Source organism: Atractosteus spatula, chromosome 6 (assembly GCF_055471065.1).
Source record: "Atractosteus spatula isolate fAtrSpa1 chromosome 6, fAtrSpa1.hap1, whole genome shotgun sequence".
Taxonomy (NCBI): Eukaryota; Metazoa; Chordata; class Actinopteri; order Semionotiformes; family Lepisosteidae; genus Atractosteus; species Atractosteus spatula.
The window spans coordinates 61,656,786-61,676,054 of record NC_142711.1 but is presented as its reverse complement, the minus strand read 5'-3'; the positions used below and the strand labels follow the sequence as shown (position 1 = coordinate 61,676,054).

General features: G+C 39.5%; 1 protein-coding gene across 1 annotated transcript in view; it reads right to left on the bottom strand.

The window, feature by feature from the left end:
- ofcc1 (orofacial cleft 1 candidate 1) overlaps window positions 1-19,269 on the bottom strand; it is a 129,242-nt gene that overhangs the window by 4,079 nt on the left and 105,894 nt on the right. The window contains exons 21-22 of the mRNA XM_088918171.1: window positions 17,930-18,089; window positions 1,782-1,991 (exon numbers count right to left, since the gene is read on the bottom strand). Coding sequence (XP_088774297.1) covers window positions 1,782-1,991; window positions 17,930-18,089 — 370 coding nt within the window. The remainder of the gene's footprint in view (window positions 1-1,781; window positions 1,992-17,929; window positions 18,090-19,269) is intronic.

Sequence of the window (19,269 nt, the reverse complement as noted above, 5' to 3'; positions counted from 1 at the left end):
AGAACACTGCAGTAATAGGAACCTGCTCTTTCTTTTCCCTTCCTATAACTGTAAGCACTTCACTTCACTTTTACTGAATGAAATTATACCTGGCTAATTTATAATATCTCATCATAATCAACTGAATGACATTCTTATTAAATCACAAGTTTTCACAACTTTATTTTGCAGATGGACAAAAATAAAGGCTGAACATGTGTTTTTTAAGCATTATAAATACTGCACTCACGTTGCAGAAATATTAGGCTGGAGTACAGTACAACACAGGCACTGTTATTTCACACTCAGAACCTGCAACACAGGGTTCTTTGTTCAAAGGCAGAAACACCTCAATGTTATTTCTCTCAGAGGAGCTGTCATCTTAAATCTGAAGACCAGTTTGTATACAGCTTCTATCTTATATTCCTTTGAAAATTATATAAAACAGTAATAAAATCATCTCAAATGTACTTCAGAGTGCTGTAAATGCCCTTTGGTTATTCTGTATGTACCTACAGTATATACATAAAGCCAGTACATACAGAATTTTGAAGCGAATTAGGTTGAATATGTAAAGAGCCTTTTCCCATGAAGTAAGAAATGCAAGCTGCTTGGAAGCAGTACAGAGATATTACTGTTAGTGTTGTTTTGGGAAAAAAAGATGCAGTTGCTGTTATAGTCTTTTAAGAGTGACTTGACATGTTGTGATGTCCATGCTGCTCCCTTATAAAAGGGACTAACATGGGATTTTATATATTATATTTTAATGTACCAACAGCAAGTCTAAGCTAAAAATGTTGATAGCTTGTAAGCATCCACATTTTACATCTAAAATTACTTTTGAAGTGTTTAGAGTTTAGCTTGTGATAAAATATTAGAGTAGTAAGAATTTTTATCATCACTTGCTTAGCAGACACCCTTACGTAAGGCATATTTTAATGTTTTGCATTTATGTCATTTCTATCTTAATGCAGGTGCATTGAATGGAAATTTCTGTAAATGTTGTAAAGGAGAGATGTTTAGATGGTTGCTTTGAAAATTCACTGTTATTTTTTAGAAGACACTTATTGCTTGTTATGACAATAAAAAGAATTTGCAAAGACATTAGCTTTCATTGCAGGTCTCTAAAAGCTTATTAAATAATCTTTCCAGATGTATTTTTCCTCTCAGTAGAAAAATAAAATCAGGATTAATTTGATAGTCAAACTATATGTTTAAGAAACACTATGTACAGTAGGAGTGGGCATAAAACCCACTTCATTCCAAACAATTGGAAATTCACCATCTGTGATATGATATGATATTAAAATGACTTTTAACAGCTTTTAATGTTTTAACAATTCACAGCCACAGTTCCCTTTAACTGTAAGTCATGAGGAAACAAAAACAGGGAATTTGTGTCCATACAGTAGCTTATTAAAGAAGTCTTGTATAATTTATGCTGCAAACTATTATTAAAAAACATATTTCCAAAGTTGTCTTGCAGGTTTTCGGTTTTCTTTTTAAAAAGCCACAGATCCTTCTGATGGCAGTAGCTTGTAGGAGAGGAGCTATCAGCGCCGGGCCTGGCTTGTTCGTCACTGTGTCTCCTACCCTGGCCCTGCTGGGTGGCACTCTGGCCCCCTGCAGAAAGTGACAGAGCTTGAAAGGAACCAGTGAGCTGCGTATACTGGAGTGCCCAAGAGCAGCTGGATTTCTTTTGTACTTGCTGATGTAACAGCGCTGGGAAGAAGCTCAGTAGAGGCACCACAGACACAGACAATTTTCAGAAAAGCCGATTTCAGCCCAGGGGGAAACCGTACCTCAACGATGGCCCCGTCAGGCTCTCTGAGGAACTGCCGATACGGCTTTCGGAGCCCGCTGAGGTGTATGGTGTAGACAGACACATGCGTGCTGATTTCCTCCTGGCTAGCTGGCAATCCAGGGGCTTCAGAGCGACGCTGGGGGTCACAGCTGGAGGTGTCACAGCTAGCTGAGGGGTCTTTGGTCCAGATGTAGTCATACACTGCCACCTAGTGAGACAGACAAAACACCCCCCACATCCAGCCACCCCACACCCACCCACCCCCCAACATCCACTTTAATTAGGAACTGTCAAGGGCTTGTCATACCAGCCAGGACTCTCACTAAACACCAGCAACGCACGGAGAATAACAGGCAGGGCTGAGCTGAGTACCTGCACTCACTTGCACATACACGCTCACTTCTTACAGTTAACCCCCGAGTGATCACTCCTGAGACCAGCATTCAAGACCGTTAAAGCTCAGAAAGAAAAGAAAGGGAAACAGGGCTGTTGATCTTTCTACTGTCCAAAGTGAAACGTTGTGAACTGTAATTCCATTAGTTGCTCTGAACTTCCTCACAGGGTGCATTTTGAAAGAAAGTCTCACATTTAGTTGTAAAGGAATTCACCTGCTGTGCATTAGAGTTTCAAACATTATTTTAATTTCTAAACATTTTAATCTATAATATAAGAATCAACATCTTCCTATCTGGATTTTTTTTCCCTAAAATACACTTCAGGAACTCTGACTTTTCTACAACAACAGGCTGTCTTCACACATTTCTTTATTTTCGCTGTATATAATAGCAATTCTAGTTTTCCTGGTGTTTATTTGTGGTGCATTTCAAGCTCTTGTACCTGGAATGTATTTCACTCATCTATTAAGAAAACAGTCAAAGGAAACAGAGCATATAACATGTTATATAGGTCATGTAACTTGAAATCATTCATGCATTAAGACCATGTTGTTTCCCTGATATTTGATATATTAGATGCTCACTTGAATCAACTCAATAACCTTTGGAGTAACCTGTTTGCAGGTAAAACTAGAGATTGATTCACTGAGGAATAAAAAAACTCACACATAAGAGACAGCTGAACTTTCATGACTGCTTGCTTCGGTGTTTAAAGGTGAACTAATCAACCACCACACCAGGAACTTAAGAGGCCCTATCTCTGCAATCTTTCTACCTGACAAGAAACCACAAAATGCAATCACAACTTACAATAACGCCTCACTGAAAATCATCTTCCAGAATAAAAACAGATTATGAATACTGACTCACTCACAATAGAGACAAGCAGAGGCAGGCTTGCATTCTGATGGGTTCAGAACATTGCTTAATTAAAGTGTGAGTCACTAACTTGTAAATTGCTCTCCGAGTTTCTTAAATGTCTACATTCACATGAGGCTGGCTCAGAGAGGTTGAAAGGATGAGGAAGTTTCAAATCTTTATGTTTACGAATCCAAGATGACCTTCTAATTGGTTTAGTAATTATGATTCTTTAAGAAAAGCCAAGTGTTGGATCACTATAAAAGCAAACATCTTCAAAGAAACAGCATAGTAGGTCATGGTTAAGGAGAAACTTAATTTTGTGCACCAACGTTTTGATTTCTTTAATGACCTAAATGGCTACTTAAAGCACAACTTTGGGTCATTAGCGTACATGAACCATTACCACACATAATTAGACACTCCTTAAAAATATTCAGCCTCTAAAAATTGGCCTCTTGTATGGTTTGTAAACATCAGAGAATCAGAAGAGGTCAAAAACGCAAAAGAACCCAAAAGGTCTCCAAAGCCTAAATTCTTGTCTCTTTGAACTAATGTGCTATTCACTTAACCAGTAAAGTAAGGATTAAGCTCCCTAACTTGCATGTGGTAGATGTCTATTTAACATTGTAACACTGGCAAAGGAAAGGCACTAAAACAATGAAACTTGCACAGGCAGAAGCCAGAAAGTAAAATGTATTATCTTAGAATACATATGACATTACATTAATTCATTATTGACTAAATGCTGTAGATATATTGCTTTAAATTTTAACACATACATGATGATTTTGTTGTATGCTGAAAAAATACATACTGTAATATCCCACCCCCCTCACACAAGTCTAGGACAGATAAAAAAATTGATTTTTAATTTAAATATCTATTGAATAATTTATGAATGGAAAAATAAAGTCACAGGTTTATCCATATACAGTAGTTCACGGCCATCTGAAACAACAGTTTTGATCTGCATTATACAACAAAACACTGTTTGAAGTTTCTGAAATAGTCTCAGCGAAATTGTTGTTGGGTACATTTTCCTACCGTGGAAAAATTAAATGAATGTGTGTATGCAGAAAAGAGGAATTTTGTCTATAAATTTTGTTAATTTTATTTTGTGACTGATTTTGATATCCCTTACAAAATAATCTTATTTTTTCACTACAATAAAATACTAGAAATGCCCATATTGAACACAGTACTGTATATGTTTTAAAAGCTAAATAAAATACTCATAGAACTGGGGCTTCTGGCTGCTTAAGAGCATTTTTCATTCTTCCATTTGATAGCACTAAGTGATGTGGCTGATTTAGAATCAATGCCTCTGTATTTTAGAGAGACCAGCTGTGGGTAAAACAGATAGGATTCAAGTGAGCTAACCTAATTCCAACACAATCTGCCCTGGATTTATAGTTTAGTGCTGCATTTAGAAATCTGATACAGTGCATATCTGTCTCATTTTGTGGATGAGGGGAGCAAACCAGTACTCCTTGGAGAATTATTAACATCAAAATAGATCACTCTGCATAGAATTAAGTGTTTTATTTTAAAATAAAAATAATTCATTTAATTTTTATAGAGTTTCTCATCCCAAAGGATCTCAAAGAGCTTTACATGTAGGAGGGGACCCACTTCATTTTTTGAAGGTATTACTGGAAATACATAAGTGCAGTAACAGCCAATCATGTTCTGCACAATAATACAAAGGCATCAGCCATTATTCTTTTGAATTGCATTATCTACCAAAATGCATTTAGCAATCAAAGACAACGTTTTGCAATGTCACAACTAGTGACTGTGCATCTTATTGGCCAATATGAAAAATATAAGCCAATATGAAAAATGTAAAATGTGGCACATAACAAAAATAATACCAGACTACTCTGCATACCAGTTAAGATGGCCTTGGTATCTATAAAGACAAGTATAAGCATGCAGTTTTGCATGCACTATATATGAACACAAAGAGGTCAAATTAATGTATTTAAAAAAAACTGAAGAAATTTTGCTTTTACTGCTGTGTTTTTGGTATTCAACAAACAAAAACCCTAAAAATCGGAAGAATTTTCATTAGGATAAGCAAATGTTTTTCCACTGATGAATTTTGTTTTTAATTATCAGCTTTATTTCTACAGTTAGTTGTAAAATCTGAAACAGGTTTTAGAAGCGGGAGTGTGCTATTTATTTCTATGAAAAGGAAAAAAAAAGACTTTAGGCAGTTGAGAATCTTTTCACCTGCAGCTTGTTGAATGAAAGTTAAATCCTTTGGCCAAGTTCCAGGACGGCACTGATAAGGCATTGACAGAGCCACCATTGTTGCATTAATTCTTCACTGATTGATACAAACGATATCTTTACTCCAGACTCCAAATCAGCCCCACTCCAAGTTTCCGTTGATTCTAATTTTACTTTCGATTTGCATGCTCTCTGGGGCTAATTAAATATATTCTGTCAAGTCACTGAAATGACAAACAATGCTATGCAATTTTGGCACATTATTATGTATGAAATTTAGATATAATGTATTCCAGTTGGCTGAACAATTGAAGACTGTATGCAATGAGCACAACAAACGAGACACAGAGCCCAGCCTGTACAACAGTTCACCTTCCTTTCTTCCCCTGTACATCAAGACAAAAGCTGCTGACCTGCCTATTCAACACCACCCACCCCCATCTTTCTCCCTAAACGCAATTTATGTATAGCGGCAGGTTTCCGCTGGGATCCTTTTGGTTTCAGTTCTGTCCCACTTGGCTTTAATTTACAGTGGGAAAATAATTAGAATCTCACTTTTCTGAAGACTGGAGTGAAAATGTAAACAATGCTTCCCTGCGGGCGAGTGCTTTATCAAGTTGACAGGTGCATTTGAATTTGCCTGGGTGGGGGACAGAGTAGGTTATTTATGTGTCAGTCTAACAGAGAGGCTTGGCCATCTAGATGGGCAGCACAGCTCTCTACCCTGGCAGTTCTGCCCCTAATCCTGCGACTCAGAACTGCGGCAAGCGGGCCAGAGACGCTCAGAAGTTAAAAGCATTTACCTGTGCGTAACCTCGCAGTGCCTGGAGGTTAGACAGCGCTGAGGCGCCCTACACGAAACGTGGTACCTGGGAAAGGTTCTAAGGACCACAAAATGCGAGAATCAGAACGGCCTGATCCCTGAAATGACTGCCTGTGTCACAGAAACCGCTGCACTGTCATAAGAAGAGGTGAGCAGCAATAAAAAAAAACATCACTCAGCCATCAGACGTGAGAAATACAGTTCGTCGCTAGGGATAGCATAAATCTAAATATTCTGGTGTTAAAGATACAGTACAATTCAGCCTGCAGTGAGCTGAAGCCAGAGATTTTGGAGCTACAGGATTTGACTTCACCAATCGTTTCTTTCCTTCAGCCACACCCGCACAGGGTGCAGGCTGGACTCGACAATCTAGGCGTTGTTCGTTCAGACCTGCCTTGGTCCAGATCTAACTGAACTTGGGCTGACGGGGTCGACTGCGACCACCCAAGAGCCTGGGGACATGTGAGCCAGCAGCCTTAGTAGCTTTCTGCTCCATCCAACCCCGTCATGCCAAAGGTCATGAGGTGCGAGTTTAGGCAGCTGCTCAGCAGGGGTTTTTCTCAAGGTGTCACGAATTGTCCTTCCTCCTCCTGAGGGAACGCGAAGGTTGGTGCCAAGCTGAGAGACGTATGGTGAATCCCAATTGGGGAGGAGATGTAGACTGGCAAAGAGAATGGCGATTCCAAAGTGGGAGAGTGGAATGAGCAAGTTATATTGCTTAAATGGAAAAATGGCAGATCGCATGCATGTTCATGAAAGACTTTTTTATAAGACGGAAAAAAGGTAAATACAAGCAGAAAATATATTTCCTTATATAAAGACCAGGGTTCTAGAAGTGTTTAATACAGTAGAGTCCTTATTCTGTTCTCAGAGCTGATTACAAAGAGGAGCAAATACTGAGAACCATTCTTGGGGAAAATGGCCAATCATTTCTCAGAGTGACCCAGCTGAATCCTTTTTGCCTTCCTGAGGCCCAGGGAGCTCAATCTTGATTAAATCGGTTCGCTTTACAGTCCCCAGCAGGGCTGAGGAGTACCACACTTCAGGCTCGGGCTAAATCAAAACCTTAACTCGTCAGCTCATGGCATTTAAGAACCGTCTGAGGTCACCAAAGAATGTGTCTAATCTGCGGTCGGGGAAAGGTTGTGCTGTCAACTGAAAGCTGTGTAGCGTGTGTTTTAATTGAATTAAAAAAGTTTAATTAGGAGACATCCATTTAAACTTATCATGAGGCAGTTCCATTTCCCCCATTCAAAACGCCAAAACTCTGCTCATTACAAATCTAGGCCTGAGCTGCTTCTTGCTTAATATCACAGCCAGTGAGCATTTAGCTCCCTCAGTTCCTCAAGGAGAGTTTACAAATGGTGCTGATCATTCATGCCAGGGTCCCCTCAACTTGTGTCTTCATCCCACAGTTTCACAGCTGACCTTAGACCCCAGAGTGGGTTTTTCATGGCTCTGGATCAATGTTTGCTAGCAGTTAAACAAGATGTCCAGACAAATGCTCTTCTCGGCCGAATGGAGATATAGAGTATGCAGTGTATAATAATCACAAGAACAGGGATTAAAATCATTGTAGTTAGTAATATATATCCCAAACTCAGAGGCTAACCATTGCGTTTCACTAAAATGGGATCTAGGAATGACTCTGTGACCTCTCATTGTTGTTAAAGGGAGAATATACACACGCAAATGAAGAGCCCTACTAATACAGTACCATCCCCACATACTGTATATTCTATCTATCCTTAGATGCACAAGGTGCCCATGGCCACAGGATCTTGCTTATTCGCGTTAATTAGATGAACACATTTGTTATAAACTTGGCACTTTATACCGATGACCCTTGTAAAAAGAAAAATCTGAAGAACTTTTAGGCAACAAAGAAAATCTTGGTGCGCCTTTCTTTCCATCTGGCATCTTAATTAAAGAGTGGAAGTGCGGAGAAACCAGCATCACACTTCCTTCGCCAAGAGTCACGGTTTGACCCACAAGGTACAGCGATGGCTCTTTGATTAAGGCAGAGAGAAGTCTTCACCTTCAGAAGGAGCCATGCCTCCAACATGTTTGCCCATTGTTTTGTTTTGTTTTTTTATTTTCTGCCACAACTACTCACATATGCGACTCAGGAGGAGTATAATTTGGATAAGGATGTTCACACAGAACCAAGCTTCTCTTACACACTGAAAACAAAGAGTTTGGGATATTTTATAATTATAGATGATGTTGTCTTTCGATTGCCACTTTGCCCTGAAGACCCAACCGTCGTCACAATTTGAAGCCGACTGCCTGCAGTGAAACTGAATGGCTTTGGGGTCAGGCTTTGTTAATGAGTGCTGTCTTGGCTTTTGCATGTGATCAGAGCTAAAGAATGAAACTCTGGTCTCTATTTCCTTAAACATGTATATGAAGCCTGTATAAGAACTGAAAAAAGTGATATTTGGGAAAATTTTTAATCACAATGTCACCGGTAATTGAATGACACCAAGTTGAGCTACTGATATGCCCAATTAGTCATTTAACCCACTAATGAGACTCTTGCTATCATAACCTGCTACAGTAAAGTGTAGTGGGAGTAAAGTTTATGCTTCTTGCCGTAATGTATCTAAAATCAGATTGAGAGCGATTGGGCTAAAATGGATGCCGTGCTATACCTTTGGTTTTTGACAGTTACTGTGCCAATACTGTGCAATTCGTGTCATTTTCCTTTCAGTCTGATAAAGGATTATTGCTTCTGTCTTTGAGGGCTACAGTCAGAAAGAACGGAGGATGAAAACCTCACACAAGTGGAATTAGATATTTCTGAAAAAGATCCCATTCCCTCTATGTGCAGCTATGGACCGCTCATTCATTCGCCGACAATACAATTTATTCCTTCTGTTTTGTATTACGGGTGGCAAACAAAGTGCTCTGAGAATCCATAGGAGCCATGGATTGTGAGAAGAAGTTCAGCAGGGTAACAGATGCTTCCAATAGACGGGCTTACAGCTGCGTGTGTTTTGACAGCTGACAAGTCATGCTATGCATTATGGTGAAATTAAAAGGCCATACTAGAAATCACTGAAGCAGGGTTCAGTAAAATCTATCACTTAATATATGGATCTGTATTTACCTTACATTAATATAGATATCTGTCCATTAGAGGTATTATACGATTTTAATTTATTAGGTGAGACTAAAAAAAACCAAAACAAACAAAATGACACTCTTGATTCCTGCTCTGCACTGCTGAAAGACATATCTATTCTCTCTTACGAGGTGACTTTCCAGAGTCTCATTCAGATTAATGAAGAGATCATTAAGGTAATCCAAGATATGAACTCTCTGCAATCTAAGATTTTGTTTCACGAGAAAGTTCCAAGGAATAATGTAGAATTTTAGTATTTGCCAGCAGAAAAAAAAATACCAGAAAAGGTATTTGCTTCTGTTGGTGTTAAATGATATTCATGGGATTGCACCAGTGAAAATAAACAAGCAGCAGGCCTTCCAAATACAATCAATACCTTATGTTAAGACTATTAGTAAATGGACATCTCTCTTTCAAACTTAGATTCCAAATGAAAATCTTTCCGTCTGCCTTAAATTCAAAATTTCTGGGGGTCTGGGGTTTATTTGCTCCTGCCCTGAATTAAAAGAGCTCCGAACCTGCTGGCCCCACACGCCCCACTGCAGGGCTGTCCTCAGATCACCCCCCTGATGTGAAAGGACAAGCAGGAGGAGACAAGTCTGGGAGGCGATGCGGGACCCAGGCCGGGGCGCGTGGCTGCAGGTGGGCTTCAACCACGGGCCCTGCCACATTGTTTTCACACAGGACGCCCCCCCACAAGAGCCCGTGACCTTTCCACAGACCCCAGCACGTGCCCCCCCCCCCCATATCGAGCGCTCTGACGCGGCGTTCCCACGCTGCGGCTGTGGCCGCGGGCCCTGGCGCCTCCTGGCAGTGTCCACTAATGGCCCCTGTGATTGAAGGAGCGGCTCGGCTCTGATGTGAGCGCGCAGCCCTTCTCGGGCTGGAGCTGCACCTCGGGAGCGGCGACACCTTCTGCTGACCCCCTCCCCTACCAGGGGTGAGCAGCTCTGTCCTCTGTGCTCTGTCCCGATGCCTTTCCAGGGGTGGGACCATCGCTTGCAGTCAGGCAGCGCATCTGCTGCGCGTCTTCCCTTCTAGTCACAAGCTGGCCCCGTGCCTGTGATGGAGTGGAACAGTGTTGGCCGTTTCCTCATCAATTTCACTTTACGTTTTATTGAGCCTTTCATTCACACAGCCGCTGTGTAGGAGAGCCACGTTTTTTTTTTCTTCTTCTTTTGTTTAATGCTTATCTATCACAGTTTTGTCCACCCGACAAAATCTGAATTTAAAAAACGGTTAACAACGTTATTTAATAACATGTTAGGGTGGTAAACCAATAATATTTATGCATTACATTTACACGGTTTTGTCTGTGATTTTTTATCAATGTGCTAAGGGAACATTGGTTATATAAAAGACAGGCCAAAATGTGCTAAAGCACATATTTCAGTGTCTTGTTTTGATATAACATTTGTTTCTTTAACAAACTACAATAGCATTAAGTTATGATGCAAATTAAATATCCATTGTTTGTCAATAAAGAATAATGGTGATAAGATATTTCTATTTATATTGTACGTACACTAGAAACCTAACAAGGATAAGCCCTTGGCCAAAAAGCCATGGTGGACTTACCTATCTGCTCTAGGTGTTAGTCCTCACTTACCAACCCACACATATTGGTTAAAACTTTGAAACAAAGTGATTTGGAAACAAATATTTTAAAACCTTTAAATAATAATAATAATAATAATTAGAAATATACAGTACTAACCTTATTTTAATTCTAGCACAGTAAGTAAAATATTACTCAAATATAAAGCATATTTAAATGTTATAAATTATATTTCTAAATTTGTACATTTACAGTATATCAAAAGATTTTCAATTCTGTGCCTAATAAAGTACAGTACGTGCCTTGTGTCAATCAAACATATTACCCACACTGGAGATTATGCTTATGTGATCAATAGTTTCTTTTTTTTTTGGGTGGTGGGGGGTGATACTGTAGCTCACTTCAGTACACAATTCTCCAGGAGTTTGTGCTTGATGTTTTGAATCCTCTCTGCCAGTGCATGACCTCTGAAGGCAGGGGCGCGCACAGATCCGATTCGGGGGAGGAAGTGGATTGGAGAGGCCTGCCGGCTGGGGATCACCGAGAAGGATTGCTTGCTTTAGAGTGACAGGAACCCCGGGTGCCTGCTCCTCATCGCCGCGCCAGCCTGCGCCATCTCCACGACGACAGATTTACCCCGACGGATTCTTCACGACCAACCTGGATTTCCAAAAGTTTGCCTCTGGTCACAAATTATCTAGACGCAGGAAGGAAAACTGTGCGACTGAGCAAACCTTGATGCGGCAGTGGCAGACTTCAGTTGTGAAAACATCTTGAGGGCAATCAACTGCTATTAACACATGTCAAAGGAACTTCTTATGAATTACTGCAAAAATTACTGTTAACCGCACAGCTCCTCCATCATTGTCGAAATGTTCTGACAAAACAGTTTGCATACCTGCTTAAGTATTATAGAAATTAACACCTCCCTTCCAGGTATAGTAATCAAGAAGGTGACAGCAGACAATTAATTAGGTCCATCTGCATCACTGCTTTTACATAATTAATGTGTTCATTATAGAACCTGAATATAATTTTGTACTTGAGACTGAGCTTAAAATATAGGAAATTTAGCAATGGCTAAATATTAGCTGATGTAGGAGCAATTTAATTTAACCACTGTGAAATATAAATATATTAAGGGTGGCATCTGCAGCTAACTGAGATATACTGTAAGGTAAGCAAATTGTTTGTAAGATGCGCATTAGTCAAATGCATTTGACTGGAAGGACTGAACTGATACAATTTCTTACTCTTTCCAAATCAGCATCATTTGCATCAAAAAAGTAATGCTCTACAGTATATCCCATCCTGTGTACGCACTAAAAAAAAAGGGTTTTTACAAAATTTGCTCTGGAATAACCATGTTGGCCTATGCTTTCAAAGAGTTTCACAGAGGGTTTTTAATTAATGGTCTCTCGGTTGCATTTCAGATTTTTTTTTTCTAAATGTGTCCCATAAGCATGAGCTAGACTGGTGTGGCCCCATAACCAGCTGCTGTGGCTACACAGTCATTCAATTCCAAAGCCCTTTGTTGTAAAATGTTCTTGCTGAAGAAGTCAGGGACACTGACTCCTCACCTTAAAGCTCTCTCTTTTGTTTTTTACCTTGACTGGTATGTGACGACATGTTATGAACAGAACTTTATAAAATAAATACTACAAGTATCATCATCATCATCATCATTAATATATAGCCTTATGGGTCTCTCAGTGCCTTATGGATGAAGACCTAAGAGCAAACTGTTTTCAGGAGTGTGTGCAGATTTCTGCTGTCCAGGAGGATCATTGGTCCAACAATGGTCCATCTTTTCTGGCTCTGTGTTTGCCAGGTGAGTTTCACTGGCTTTGCCTGGATGTCCGAGACTCCGTGCTTGGACCACAGTCAACTTCCCTCTTCTTCTGCTTTATTTTTCATGAGCCCATGTGCTTCTTTAGGTCACCTGTAGTTCTTTATTTCTTTATTTCGCTTCAGGTTAGAGATTTGCAACCATACATTAGCAAAGTTGGCACGCGGTCAAATACTTTCTCTTATGGCACAGGATTTCACTCTTCCTGTCGAGGGTTGTGAAAGTTTTAAACAAGCTACACAGGCATATTGGTTAACTGTCTTCTTCCGAGAAATGGGATGATGAGATCCTCAGAATGAAGTGAACAGGATAGATGACCTAATGTTCTCGTCACAGGTTACCTGTTAAGAATTATTCTTAATCCTATAAAGCACAGCTTATTATTTTGGCTGTACTGGTTATTTCAGACATCTGGCTTTCAGATGATAATGTTAGCTTGCCTAAAAAACACCTGAACTGTTGACCTCTTCTAACGTGATGCTCTTTGCTTCTTCAAGCAAGTTTAGTCACTACAGCTTTCACTTTGGTCTGGCTCATTTTCAGATCTTTAAATGATACTTTCATGTACTGTAGCTCTTCAATTTATACTTGCATTGCTGTGATGTAGATGCAACTCTAACTATGTCATTAGTAAGTTGCAGATGATTTGAGTAGGCTCCATTAATCTAGTCCAGGTGCTTGTGTCCCAAATCCTTTCAAGACCATTGGAGATATAATGTCCTACTGGCAGATACCAATTTCTCATTGATCTTGAGTAGCCTTATTCTGGGTCTTCCTTAAATTTTAATTTTGGAAATTAAAATTTTGCAATAACTCCTCGATCACCTTCCCTAGTGCGAAAGATGGCGATTCACATTTTACATTGTTTAAGCAAAATGGTACTTTTGAGACAATTGATTTCATTAGCAGATATTAAATGTCTTTACAATATTTTTACACAAGGTCTTAAAAATGTTGTAAAAAACGTTAGTTATTAATTACAAGTTCATTTTAAAATAATATTTAACAAATGGCAATAATAAATCCTGGACATACAGTATTCAAATGCTTGAAAGTTTTAATGATATTTTTCACCTTCAATTATGCATCACTTTTATTCTGAGCTTGTCATAAATGTACCTGTGATGTACCTATTTTTTTTTGTCGTTTTCTTTCCTACTAATGATGGCCTTGTGGACCATTGTTATTAAAATTATCCTTTTCCCCGGATATTAATTGGGTCCATAATAAGAAACACGCTGGATTCATTATTTAATTGCAAGGGCATATTCGAATACAGTTTCTGAAATGTATTTTTAATGAAAAACACTACATCCTGACCTAATCATATCAACCTTATTCTATCTAATTAAGGATGCAAAAAATCATTAGAGTTGCAAAATATTAGTTTCAGCTCCATCAGGCTGCTACCCTCTCCTTCATGAATATATTTTTTAAGTCTATGATAAATAGTTAATGAGGTAAAAATGACAAAAATTTGCATGTAGGTAAATTAGTTTAATAAGAATATGTCTTCCGTGAGTAGGGAAAGTGACCCTTTTTTTTGCAAAGGGAATGGCTGAAATAATTAAGAAATGATGGCAAGGCCTATCTTATTTAAATGAAAAATTGCCTGCCTGAATAATATAAAAATCATAAAATGCAATAACCCTAAATTTTCATCATGCTGGCAAATGTATTTAATGTGTTAGCATTTTATCAGTTTAATAAAGGCAAATTAGGTCCAATATGAAATATGCAGTTATTGTTGTAATCCTGGAAAATATATGTAGCGCAGATTTGCAAAGACAGGCCAGAAAGCGAGCACATGGCATCAGTAGAATGAAATCTTTTCATAATCTTAAGCAAACTGCAGCGTGATATTTGTGAAACTTATTAAAGTTTAAAATCTCAATAGTCTTCCAATCGACCTACATGTGATGCATCCCGGCTCCTTAAAACCAATTAGCTGCTGCTCCTTAAAAATATTTACTGTGCACATGACCATTTTTTGAGCTCAGTAGTTAAAAGGCTATGGATTTCTACTACCTCTTTTTCAGTTTGGAAAAAGTAAAGCAAAGTGAAGAATCCCCCGACACGATCTCCTCTCCCCACCACCTCTCCACCTTCAGAACATAAATGGGGAATTAAAATCCAAAGAAATGCATTAACTTATAACTTCAAAATGTTCCAAACAATCATCCGGATAAGGGAGACAATATTTTTTATAGCAGGTATATCGGCATGTTATGGAACAGACATGACCTAATTCCTCACCAGGGTTCTACTGTAAAAGGCGCCGGCTGGAGCACACACAGCCAGCACAAGCCATACTGTACATCTAGGACTCGTGCTTTGCACCAGGTTGCAGGTGCTGACTTGTGGGATTGTGTCCCCTTCCTCTCGCAGAGCCCAGGCAAGCTCATGGCTGTTCACTGGTCTCTGAGCCCTGGAGGCCTCACAATGAATGGGCCTCAGACTGGTAAAGCTGGGCATCTGCAGCATCGCTCTCTCACACTCACCAGCAGTGAGAGGACGTGGGGAGGTCGACCCCACAGGAATGGCAATAAATGAAGTCCCATGACTTGATCCATGCTGCACCATTCAGTCAGAGGCCATTAATCCCTGTAGCAACATGGCACTTCAGCCCACACTACCACACCTGGACCTTCCCATCTATCATGCAAGATCTTGACTCATCGCTCTAGAAGATTTGACTTCACTGCTGGCAGCTGGCAGTTCAGTCTCCACCACACCAATGGCACAAAGACATCTGACCCTTCGTTAGCCAGGCGTATTGGCTGCCTTCTTCGATTAACCGTCATTGATTTTCACAGGGGTTGACATTCAACAGGTTAAATCACCTCATCCTCTGTGCCTAAGCAGGTCACTAATGAGGTAATTTAGTGCCTATGCAACTATGCACTAAACTGCATTACAGTCAGTCAAGTATGACTCATTAATCAAAACGACACCAGAATACATTTACGCCATATCCGTAGTACTGTACAGCACATGTACTGTGTTTTTTAAAAGCATATATGAGCAAGTGGAGGGGCATCTTCCTGTGTCTAATGCTATTTTTACATTATTAAGGGGTGTTTTTCAACTGTAAATAGTACTGCACTGATGCAAAGTGACATTTTGCTGTTTATCTAACTGGTCACAAAGGGTCCCAATCACATCCAAATGAGGAACCTGAAGACCATGGTACCATACTTTGCTAAGAAATTTGTACTGTAGGAAGAATGTTATAGCATGGTTCACAAAAAAAAACAACACATTGTCCTGATTCGTGAAACCCGTTTTTCCATATTACTTGATATTTGATAGCATTCATGCTTGTAGTCACTTCACGGACCTATGGACCCTGAACTAGTGCTGAACGTTGCCCATACCAGCGCAAGCTGTCTCCTTCTGTCCACCAGCTCAGAAAACAGTGAAAGGAAAGTGAATTTTTGCCTTCCAGACCTATCCACATGATTCAAAAAGCATAGCTCAGATCTGGCACTTGTTTTCACAGCATGGAAGGGTCCTGTTAAAGGTACCTTAGAATTCTGATAAACTGCTTTTCTCCTGCAGGTACTGTACATGTGCTGGCAAGTGGTTGGGGTATGAGCAGAAAATGTGATGCACACCACCTGCAAAGGGACTTCACTTCATGTTGTGATTTGAAGACACTTTGTAAACTTTAAGGAAAGAAATTCTGGACTGTTACTAAAACTTTAATCTTGAACTAGTGATGCTGCTTCAAGTGCGTCTCTCAGTATACATACATGTATTCATATCTGTCAGATTATTATTTTAGATTGACAGACCTAATGCTAATTCAATTCAATGTATTTTTATATAGCACCTTTCCCAACAAGGTTGCCCGAAGGTGCTTAACAAAGCAAGTGACCATACTTGTTTTGAATAAAGAACAGAAGACCGGAAGACAACGGAGGAGAGGAACCCAAAACTCCTTAGTAAGGGGAAAAAAAACCTCTAGGGGTCCAATGTCAACTGGCTGCCCAACCCCTTTGGGCATGCTAACATTATACAATTTAAAAAAGGAAAAAAAGGAATAAAGGTATTACTCCATCCATCATGTCTTGTGTATGTCAGTACTCCATGCAGATCTCTATAGACCTAATGAGGTAACTCCATCGTCTTTACAGTAAAACAGAAGAGTCTAAGTCACAAGTGAGAGGAGGCGATTCGATAACATGGCTGGGTAGCTTGTTTCATACCACCATGACCCTTGGAGTTTGTGTAAGAAGAACCTCCTTACAGGTCTACATCACCCCGGCATGACTCATATTAGTCGTGGTTCCATTCAGAAAAAGCTGGTAATTCCATGCTGGCCTGTTTAATGGGTTTCAGGACCCTGTCATATTAGTGGACATGTGACCAGTCGGCACTACGATCAATGAGACACTATATGCTGGTTAATTTCAAATTGTTTTTAAATTGCATTTAGAATCTATTTATGACACTCACTTGAATTCATTTTAAAAATAAATTTTAAGAGTTAGATATCACATAATGTTTTGTTTTAATTTTTTTAATTATTTTTATTTTTATTTACAAAAAGACTAGTTGCTGAATGGATTGAAAATCTGTTTTCCCCACACTGTGTTTCCTAAAACAAATGCATTAACAAATGATTACATGGAAAAATCTGTAAAAGTCCAGTTGTCTTCAGAACAGAAGAGCTGTTATCATTCTGCTTGTGCCTAAAGCTCTACACGTTTTTTAAAATCAACCACATGACCACATGGTCTGTCTTTGTAAATGGGTTGGTGTCTGTCTGTCAGTCAGTCTAACCAAAATTGCATGTGTGTTGATTAAGTAGTCTTTCTTTAATGAAATATCTTTGAAAATTGGATTCCACAGACTAATGAAGCACCCGCTAGCTCAGTTTCTGTTTTGGTAATTATCTTGTACTAATTAGAATGAAGTTAAAGACCTTTGAGATGAATTCTTGGCTTTCTGAAATGTAAGTAAAGAAAATATAATGATATAAAACAAGGTTATTTTATGTTTCTTTTAAACTAAACATCTTAGTTAGTGTTCCCTGGTTTAAAGTTAGCTGTCACAGTCATTCATTTTAATCCTTGGCATTTCATCCCTCTCTGCCTGCTTCTACAGAAAACTGAGAGAAAAACAACATTAAAGATGTAAATCTGTCATGCGCTGTTTTCTGTTTTTGCTGTAGTTTTAGTTTTAGATTAAAACTAGCATTACCTTTATGACATTTTTACATGAATTTTGAAAAGGTTTTGAGAAAAATACTTGTCTCCTGGCGATTTCCCACACAGTACCGTTTGTACTCACCTTTCTTCTTTCTCCATGAATCCCTCTCCATTGCTCAGCCTTTTTCACAATGTAGTTCAGTTCTTGGTTTGACAGTTCAAGATCATGGGGAATGAAGAACGCCCCCTCTTTACTGTGCAAGCGCAGGAACACATCCAGGATCCGGCCGTTATTGTGCAGCCTGAAATGGAAATGTCAATTTATTTAGAAGGAAGTTCCTTCCTGGAGGTTAACCCTAACCCCTAACCCTGACTCGCCAGACCACCTGAATGAGCGCAAGCAGGACTAAACAAGCCATAACATTTTTGAGCTTCCCAGCACCATCCTTCTCATTCAACTGCAAATCGCAATATTCGGTTTAGAAACGAACAGACTCTATTATAATGGTAAACTAGCGAAGCAGGTGGCAGTGGGGTGAAGGCGTCCACTGGCAGACGGATAATAGTCAAAACCATGGTGACTCCACCCAGTACCAGCCATCCCGCCATGATCTCCCTAAGAGCAAACTGGAAAATCTTCCAAGGGGTCACAGTGAACCCCCAAGTATCATCTAAGGATCTGCAGGCCTCTCTCACTGTGGCTGATGTAAGCATTCATGCCTTAGCCATCAGGAAAAGCCTGAGCAGGAAAGCTCTTCTGGGGAGGATAGCCAGGAAGAAACCATTGTTCTCTCCAAAGAGCACTGCGGCCCATCTCAAGTTCCACCAAAGAGCATCTGGATGATCTACAACAATAAAGGAAGACTTTGCTGTGGACAGATGAGTCAAAAGTTTATCTTTATGGCCATGATGAGAAATATTCTGTGTGGGGGAAAAAAACAAACTCTGCCTTCCACACATCCTGACCATCAAGCATGGTGGCAGGAGTATCATGTTTTGGGGTTGCACTGCTGCCTCAGGAGATGGGTGCCTTGCCATCATCGAGGGAACCATGAATTCAGAGTTGCATCTGCAAATGCTGAAATAGCATGTCAGGCCATCCATTCATCATCTGAAGCCGAGCTGAAAATGGGTCAAGCAGCAAGACAAGACAAAGCAAACAAGCAGATCTGCAATGGAATGGCTGGGAAAGAAGAATTTTTGCATTGCAGATCCTATGCAAGTTACATGTTACAGACCTGAAACAGCTCTGCAGGAAAAAACTAGCCAAAATTCATGAAATCCAATGTTACAGGAAATGTCTAGTTAAAGTCATTGCTGCTCAAGGAGGTTCATATACAGTACTTATTCACATGAGGATATTTACTGATGGATCATTTTTTACATTAAATAATCCATGTATACCTCATGTCTTTATGTTATATGTTTAATCAGGTTATCTAAATCTTTTATCTAGAATTTCACATAGAACTAATTTGTTTT